Below are 9,946 nucleotides of genomic sequence, written 5' to 3'. Positions count from 1 at the left end.
CCACATAAACAGATCTCACTAAGCAATATCAATAAGATTTTCCGTATATAGAAAAGAGATTGAAGGTAACCTTAAAACTGTGTTTTTGGTATAATTCCTGGCCAGGTATGTTGTCTGCATTTACATGAACAAATAGTTGCTTGAAACCTGCTTGGACATGCAAAAATAAGATTAGACATAGTTCAGCGAAAATTAATTACAAGGGATGGCAATTCTGAACTGGTAGATCATAATGAAGAGCACATTAAATAGTTTAAAGCTGAAACAAGATACCTTCTAATGCGGCCATATTAGCAGCCAAATGTATTATATTTGAAGCAATACCCTGACGACGAGCAAACTTTGCAACACAAACATTTGCAATGTATGCATATAACATATTTATGTGAATCAAAGGGTTCTTGATGTGCCATGACAACTGATAACCTTTTGATTTCCTGGAGACCATGAGAAGAAAAGGAATTCAGTAGTGATAAATCAAATACAGTTTTGATGATCGACACAGTGAACCAGGTTCACCCTGCAAAGCTTATCATTCAAATGATAAATAAACTGAAATAAAAAAGGAAGAGTTCTCGCGCTAAAAAGAAAGTTGAGTCGGAAAGGGAAAAGAATCAGCAAAAGAAGTCCTGCATGAATAAGGAGACATGGCAAGCCAAGTTATAAAAGGAAAAGGTTTACAATTAAAAGAATCGAAATTCTTTCTGAAAAAAACTATAATTCCTCTCCTTATATAAGTCGGAGTCTATCATAGTTCAGAGTCTATAAAAGGACAACGAGCCAGATAGAAGAATTTGTCTTTGCATAATTCAGAAAAGAGAGAACAAGAGAAAGAGAGATAGCGAAGGCCAAAGTGTTCGAGAGGTATAAACGAAAGAATTCTAGAGTTAGAATTACTTTTGAATAGTTGAGTTGCATTGATCTGTCCTTGGATCAGTGTTTGTGAGAGTCTTGAGAATGTGTGAGAATTGTAAACAAGAAGTGGGTTTGACTTCTTGTGAGGGTTAGGGTTAGTAGAGAGATTGAGAGTTTTTGTAACCAAGAACCGAGTTTGACTTCTTGGAGAGTTGAGGGTGTTTTTGATTATAGTTAATCGAAAGGGTAGACGTTTAGAGATTAGATTCATCGATTTACTGAGTTGTAATTGTTGAATTAATATAAAACTCTGTGTGGTTTTTTCCCTTCATTTAATTAGGAAGGTTTCCACGATATATTGGTGTTACTGTCATTAACATAAGTATCTTGTGTGTATTATTCAAGAACCTGGTTTTTGAATACTGGGTAAGGTTTCTTCAATTGGTATCAGAGTAGGTCTTTTCGTTACGAGATTCACATCTTAAAAGGAATCAATGGCAGCACCACTTACCCCACAAGAAGGAGCTTCTCAAACTCGACCACCATTGTTCAATGGAAAGTACTATGGATGGTGGAAAAACTGTATGATGGATCACTTGATAGGCAAAAATCCCAATCTTTGGAGTGTAGTTCTGGATGGTCCTACTATACCCATGAAGAAGGGAGACGATGGAGTCACGATGGTTCCTAAGGAAAGAAAAGAATGGGATGTTGTAGACAAACTTGCTATTCAAAATAACGCAAAATCCAAAAAGATTCTAATTTGTGGCATAGGACCAGACGAGTATAATAGGATTTCATCATGTGAGGATGCAAAGTCAATTTGGAAAACTCTACAAACTGCACACGAAGGTACAACTCAGGTTAAGAAATCTAAAATCGACAACTTGAATAGACAATATGAACTATTCAGAATGATGGAAGGAGAAAAAATCCAAGATATGCACACCAGGTTCACTGCAATCATTAATGAGATTTATTTGTTAGGAGAAGTAATTCCAAATGGAAAGGCTGTCAGAAAACTCTTAAGCGTTCTACCAGAATCCTGGGAAAGTAAAGTAGAGGCCATTACTGAAGCACGTGACCTAGATAAACTAGCCATTGATGAGCTCATTGGAAATCTCATAACATATGAACTAAAGAAAAGCCAAGAGAGGGAAATATGCAGTAAAAGAAAGGAGAAGAACCTGGTTCTTAAAGCCACAACACCTGAAGATTTTGAAGATGAGAATATTGCACTTATGACAAAGAGGTTCTCCAGAATGTTAAAAAGGGGACAAACATTTCAAAGAAGAGGTCCTCAAAAGACAGCTGAATACTCCACTCTGGGCCTCAGAACATAAAAAGAATAATCCAGACTAAGCAAATGATGGTAAAGGTGACAAATATATTCCTACAAACAGGAGAATGACTAACCAAGAGGCTGATATCTCAATGAATAAAGCATTTGCTGCAATGGGAGGCATGTCAGAAGATGAGTCCGAAGATGAGGAAGTTGAAAATCAATCCCTACTTGCAATAGAGAAAACTGACAAATATGACTTTCTTGCACTAGTAGCCATAACTGAACCAGGAGAGAAGGAAAATAGTTGTCAAACACATGAAACAATTCAAGCACTGATGGTTGAATCAGACTCTGAAGAAGAAGAAGAAGACATGCATGACCAGGTTAGTCTACTTCACATTAAAGAAAATCTTGACTCTTAACTCAAAAAGAAAACTACAATCCTTATTGCATAATCTTATAAACGCATATCAATCAACCTGTTCTGAAAAAGACCTGTTAATGGAAGACTATGGATCTTTAAGAGAAGAAAATGTGAACTTAGAACAACAAAACTGTCTTCTGCATAATAAGCTAGAAGAATTGAATAAAGAGTTTAAATCCATACCTGTAAAAATGAATATCTACAAAAGAAACTTCACATGACCAAAATGGAAGTAGAGCATAGCATGAGATGGACCAGGTCCTCCATACTTCTCGATAGCATCCAAAAGAGTCAATCTACCACAAAACATGGAATATATTTTTCTGAAACAAAGAATCCCAACATAGATTGTTTGTGTTCTCACTGTGGCCTTATAGGACATAAAAGTTATGCATGTAATGAAAAACAAACTGCACATAAGAAAAATTTCACTTTTGTGCAAAAAACACAGGAAGAGAATAACATTAAACCTATTCCCACGCTCAAAACCCTCCCATAATGGGCTAAGAAAAATCTTATTCATCCATTTTCTAACAAACAAGACCCAAGTGGATCTGGGTACCCAAACCTAACTCTGTCTAATGATTGTAGGATTCAGTGGGAGAAAAGCTAAGACATTGGTACCTGGGCAGCACATGTTCCAGGCAGATGACTGGAGATAGAAACAACTTCCTCTCACAAAAAGATTTTAAGGGTGGAAACGTAGCCTTTGGGAATAGAAAAACTGGAGAAATACAAGGAATTGGAAAGGTGGGGCTCAACCTCAAACAAGCAATTAACAATGTGTATTATGTGAATGGATTACAACACAATTTGCTAAGTATATCTCAAATGTGCAACCAAGGAAATAAAGTGATATTTACTACTGATGAATGTAAAGTGGTAAACTCAACCACAGAGGAACTGGTTCTCCTTGGAAAAAGGCACAAAAATGTATATAAAACTGAGATAATGAGTCCAGAAAATTCACCCACCTGCCTCAGTGCCATCACTGAAAACTCCTTTCTCTGGCACAATAGGTTGGGGCATATTAGTTTTTCTACAATTAACAAATTAATATCAAAGGAACTGGCTAGAGGATTACCTGAAACGAAGCTTAATAGTGAACAAATCTATGGTGCATGTGCTCAAGGTAAACAGATAAAATCCTCTTTCAAACCAAAGGCAGTGGTTAGCACAACAAAACCTCTAGAACTGCTCCACATGGACTTATGTGGACCAATGTGCGTGCTAAGTAAATGAGGCAAAAGGTAATTTTTTGTAATTGTAGATGACTATTCTAGATTCACATGGACCATATTCTTAGCAACAAAGGATGAGACATACGATATGTTTGAAATATTTGTGAAACTGGTTCAAAAGAAATTCAGTAGTGAAGTTATCAGCTTCAGATCAGATCATGGATTAGAATTTGAAAACTCCAAATTCCTAAACTTCTGCACTATCAATGAAGTTGATCACAATTTCTCAGAACAAAGAACTCCTCAATAAAATGGTGTGGTGGAACGGAAGAATAGAACATTAGAAGACATTGCTAGAACCATGTTGATATCAAGCAATCTACCGAAATCCTACTAGGCTGAGGCAATAAACACTGCATGTTATCTTATTAACAGATGCATGATAAGTTTGATACTAAATAAAACTCCATACGATTTGTTGAAAGGAAGAAAGCCGACTTTAGCACATCTTCGACCTTTCAGATGTACCTGCTATGTGCATAATAATGGAAAAGATACCTTGGGTAAATTTGATGCCAAAAGTGATAAATGAGTGTTCCTGGGATATTCAAGTCAAAGCAAGGCGTACAAAATACTCAAATCCTGTAGAAGAAAGCATGCATGTTATTTTTTATGAAAGGCAGAACCAAATAAATGGAGGCATGATAGACCATCTTAATGATCTGGGTATGACTCAACCGAAAACACCAGAGGAAAACCAATCAGATGAGGATGGAACTTAGGAACAAACTGTCAAATTAAGTCTCATCATCCATGAAACTGAAAATACACTTGAGGGAGAGGAAAAAGGTGAACCAGGGCCATCAACATCTGACACTACTCGAGATGCTCAACCAAATAACTGGAAACATCAAAGATCTCATCCAATACAGAATATTCTCACACCTTTGGACTCAGGAATTCATACTAGATCAAAACTAAGGAATATGTGTGCCTTCTCAGTATACCTATCACTTGTTGAACCCAAAAATATTAAAGAAGCTCTGGCAGACCCAGACTAGATTATAGCCATGGAGCTGAGTCAGTTTGAACGAAGCAAATTTTGGAACCTGGTTCCCAGACCACATGATAGAATTGTGATAGGCACTCGATGGGTTTTAGATATAAGCTTGATGATCAGGGAAAAGTCACTCGAAACAAGGCAAGACTAGTTGTACAGGGGTATAATCAAGATGAAGGAATTGACTATGATGAAACATTCGCACCCGTAGCAAGGATGGAAGCAATACAGATGCTTATAGCTTTTGCTGCTCACATAGAGTTTAAACTATACCACATGGATGTAAAAAGTGCCTTTCTAAATGGATACCTCCAAGAAGAAGTATATGTGAAACAATCTCATGGTTTGAAGACCCTGATCATCATGAATTTGTCTATAAATTAGACAAAGCACTATATGGGCTAAAACAAGCACCAAGAGCATGGTACAATCGTGTGTCCAACATGGGTATTCAAGAGGAAAAATAGATAATACACTTTTTCTTCGAAGACAAGGTAATGACCTCCTCATTGTTCAAGTATACGTAGATGATATCATATTTGGAGGAACAGATGTTGAACTTGGAGTTGAATTGGCAAAATTAATAAGCAGTGAATTTGAGATGAGCATGATGGGTGAATTAAATTTCTTCTTAGGTCTTCAAATCAAACAGTCCTCATCGGGGACCTCAATACATCAACAAAAATACATTAAAGAATTGCTACAGAAATTTGAGATAGATGAGGCCAAATCAATTGATAATCCCATTGGAACAATGACCAAGCTTGAAAAGGATGAAACTGGTTCCTAGTAAACAATACCAAGTACAGAGGAATGATTGGGTCACTCTTGTATCTAACTGCCAGTAACCTGACAGTGCATTCAACGTGGGGCTATGTGCTCGATTTCAGTCTCGTCCAAAAGAATCTCATCTAAAAGCAGTGAAAAGGGTACCTAGATATCTTAAAGGGACACTAAACCTGGTTTTATAGTATCCAATAGGAGAATCCTTCGATCTAATAGGATTTGCAGATGCAGACTATGCAGGTTACCTGGTGGATAGAAAAAGTACATCTAGAATGACTCACTTCCTAGGGCCTTGTCTCGTCTCCTGGGCAACAAGAAAACAAAATCCAGTCACCCTCTCCACTGCTGAGGTTGAATATGTGGTTGTCGCATCTTGTTGTGCACAACTATTATGGATTAAATAAAAACTGGAGGATTTTTGAATTAACGCAGGATGCATACCCATCATGTGCGACAACACAAGTGCAGTCAATATGGCAAAGAACCCGGTCAAACATAAACGAACCAAACATATAGATATCAGGCATAATTTTCTCCGTGACAATGTTGAAAAAAGGTTCATCATCATGACTTTCTGCAAAACTGAGGACCAGGTTGCTGACATCTTCACCATAGCCCTTGGACATGAACCTTTTCAGAAGAATCGTTTAGCCTTAGGGCTGGTGTTTCAAGATTAACACATGCCCTCATGACACTCTCATGCTTATCTTAAGTAAGGTGATCTATAAAACCATAACACTTGTTCACTTCTAACTCATCTTGGTACCTGTTGTAGGTATACAACCATATGAAGCACAACATGTTGATAAAAAGTCTAATGATATTACCCTTAGTTTCTTCTAGCCCTGGTACATGACTGCTCATATTGCTAGGAATAGGTTCTCATCTCACCAGGTATGCACTTAATTCTCCTTTGTATTCATCCTTTGTATTCATCTTTGCATTGCACTTATATACCTAACCTTGTCACACTCTTAAAAGAACCTGGTGCACTCAAATGTTCTCCCATACAACCTTGATGGTTTACGCGGGAAATAAAGATGACCCACCATTTAAAAACCTCATCAATTTTTTATATACACCTCCCCGGGCACTTAACCGTCACTCACGCCTCCCATCAATGTTAGACTATCATCATTACATCTCATTTCCCAAGATTTCTTTCCAAACGTTGTCCACCACCTCCACATTCCACTAATCCCAAACACTCCAAGACTAATCACACTATAGATTTCATCAAACCAAAAGAAAAAAAAGGCAAGCAGAAAAGCATGGCTTACCCCCGTCGCTTACTCAGATGACGAAAGTTCCTCCGACTCATCGGCACACTCATCGTTACCAGCGTCACCCATCGTATCATCTTAGGGGGAATGTGGGTTCTCAACTGATACTTCACTACAAACCCATTGCCAGAATCTCCTCAGAAATCCCCCTTGCCTACTCGTTCACTATCTCCACTGCCGGCATATGCCTCGGGCGACCCCCTTCACCATCGCTGCCCACTCCGAAAACCCCATTCCTCACTACTTGATTCCCCACCGCTATCTCCAGTTGAAACCCTAATTCCCACTATCACACCGACCCCTCCTCCACCACCACCTACTAACCCTAGTGACCCCTATCTTGACGATATCTCACTCAGCCAGCTTCATCCCAAGATCCCCCGATGACCACAAAAACACATTGTTGTCAAGAGGACTCACATCCATGTCCCATTTACTCGAAGTGTGAGTCAGGCTTAGATGAAAGAAGCAGCAAAATCTATTAAGAAGCGAAAATGAACAAGTAAGTCTCTGGTTCCCCCGCCCTCCTCACCCGTCCTTCTGGATTCTGAAACTGAAACAATATTTGCATCCTCTCCTACGGCTAACTCTCCCCAATCCACCAAAATTAACAAAAATCTGGCCAAGTACATGGCCTTGGGAAAGGAGAAATACTTTGGGTCCAAGAAGGTTCTTAGGGGTCGAACCTTTCATCCTAAAATTCGTACTATTGGGGTAGTCTTAATGGTTTTAGAACTACTTAACTTTCAGGGATGGGCTGATTTGTTTCTGGGCACTAGGGTGCCTTTGTATGAAAAGGAGGTGCGAGAGTTCTATACCAACCTTAATGTGTTAGAGGGATCGGTGGTCACTTCCACTGTCAATGGTGTGGAACTGGTGTTTGATTCTGTTAGACTTGGTGAAATATTTCATATACCCACTATTAGGTTGTCTGAGTATGTATGGACTCGAGATGTTAATTGTTTGTTAACTTCCAAGTTTTCTCAGGGCAGGGTTACGCCTAGGGATAGAAAGGTCCTCAAAGGGGAGATGTCCCCATTCCATAAGCTAATGTTTGAGTTGGTCCATAAAGGTATTCTGCCTAGGGGTGAGCGACGACATGAGGCTTCATTTAGGGATATGGGGATTGCTCATGCACTTGAAAATAAGGATCATATTGACTGGACCTCCCTAATGATTAAACAAATGGCTAGGGTGATCGATCCTAAACCTGGTGCTCATTAATTAGCCTTTGGAAATCTTCTCACCACTATGTTTAGGGCTTTTGATATACCTTTGGGTAAGGGTAGAGCTTTGGTAAGCTGTGATATGATCACAAGACCCGTTCTTGCTACCTGTCGATTATTGAATGAAGGAAATCAAGCTCCTGCTATTCCACCTCGTGTTCTTGGCCTAGTTGCTACTCTGCTTAATGATTTTCACGCTGCTAGGGAACAGAATGAGGCTTTCTGTGCTAAACTTGAAGTCTCTCGTGATGTTTTGGTTGTGTCACAAGGGGAAGTTGCTCGTCTAAAAGATCATTTGGCGAAATAATAAAATTAATCCAATGCCAGTGTGGACCGTGTGCTTCAACTCCTTGCTCTGTCCCAACCTTTATCACATCCCTTTCCTTCAACATCTTAGCCAATCTATCTTTCCTCCTTTGATCACTGTTGATACAATGTCATGTTATTTTGTGTTTTTGCTTTTTGATGGATATTTTGGTGGGCCTCAAATTCTTATCTAGAATAATTTTTTTGTTAATTTTTTTACATAAAATTATATTATTTTGTTCTCCTTAACCCCATTCAAATAGAAAAAATCAATTATTTTTCGCTAACACTCATATTATTTATCTGTTTGAATTCTTTTTTTTCAAATCTTTGATAAGGTAGAGTAATAGTCGGTCAAAAATATGAATCAATAGTCGAAAAACGTTGAACTAAATAAATTACAAATTCTTTTTTTATTTCTTCTTAAATTTTCAAGCAATACAGCAAACATAGTAAGTAGGATATACCAAATTATCAACTTCTTGAATCAAATTTTATGATTTTAACTCTTGTTTTTATTTAAAGTTTGTCAACTTATTACTAAGAATTATGTTAATAATTCATATAGTAATGGCTCCAGTAAAAGAGTGTTTTCTAATATTGAATTGATAAAATCTTACCTAAAACTAATAATAATAAAAAAGATATTTGGAGAAATCATCTATAAAGAAATTTTAAGCAAAAATTTACATCTAAAAAGTTAGAAAAATATTTTTTAAAAATACATATGAAGTTTATTTAGATTTTAGGCTTCTAATTGAAATCTTAAAGTTAGAAAAATATTTTTTAAATAATTATATATGAAGTTTATTTAGTTTTTAGGCCTCTAATTAAAATTTCACTTTAGGCCTCTAATTACTTTGAGCCGCTCCTGCCCAGTTGTATGAGGTTCCTTCAGCTTATGAACCAACACCCAAGTCACCAACTTTTTTGAAGCTATTTGCACATGATAATAAATCAGAACTGTGACTAGCTAGCACTGGCTATAGAGAAATTAGAAATGAGTCCCAAAAAATCTTCATCATTACTTTTTACCGCTAAAAATAGAACCCTTAGATACTAATAAATAGGCACATGTGAAAACGGATTAATTAGATGCAAAGCACTATATTTGAAATGAATGGTAAAATGAAAGCAATTCTGGAAGTTAGAGAGCTATCTAAATCAACTATATATGATTACAGTTGCAACTTGTGCATACACAACAGTAAGGAAGACCAGGGAAATTGTCTAGAAGCCACTAATACGTACCGCAACAAAAAACAAAAGCACTTGAAGCAATTTCCATCCTAACCAGAACATCTTCTCTTTAAAGCATAAAACTCCTGCACACAAATAGTGGAACGAAAAGAAAAGAAAATAAAAATGAGGTTTAGCCAATATGATGATCAATATTTATGTAAACGGAAGAAGAACAGTATCAAAAAGGTGTTGTTGCTAGTACCAAATATATGTCATTTGCCAAATTTGAACATGTCTCATCAACCACGTGAAACACCTTTTCCCAAATTAAAACTACAACTGTTGTCCTAATAGAAAA

The 9,946-nt window shown here is 37.3% G+C and overlaps 1 protein-coding gene across 1 annotated transcript; it reads left to right on the top strand.

The window, feature by feature from the left end:
• Window positions 1-1,349: 1,349 nt before the first annotated feature.
• Window positions 1,350-3,806, top strand: LOC125837800 (uncharacterized). The gene is made up of 3 exons (XM_049516873.1): window positions 1,350-2,107; window positions 2,259-2,523; window positions 3,156-3,806. Exons 1-3 carry the CDS (start codon window positions 1,350-1,352, stop codon window positions 3,804-3,806), a joined length of 1,674 nt encoding a protein of 557 aa, XP_049372830.1.
• The last annotated feature ends 6,140 nt before the right edge of the window (window positions 3,807-9,946 follow it).

This window comes from Solanum verrucosum, unplaced genomic scaffold, assembly GCF_900185275.1.
Source record: "Solanum verrucosum unplaced genomic scaffold, falcon-dt-bn FXZP01000197.1, whole genome shotgun sequence".
NCBI classification, from domain to species: domain Eukaryota; kingdom Viridiplantae; phylum Streptophyta; class Magnoliopsida; order Solanales; family Solanaceae; genus Solanum; species Solanum verrucosum.
This window is presented reverse-complemented; position numbering and strand designations above follow the sequence as displayed.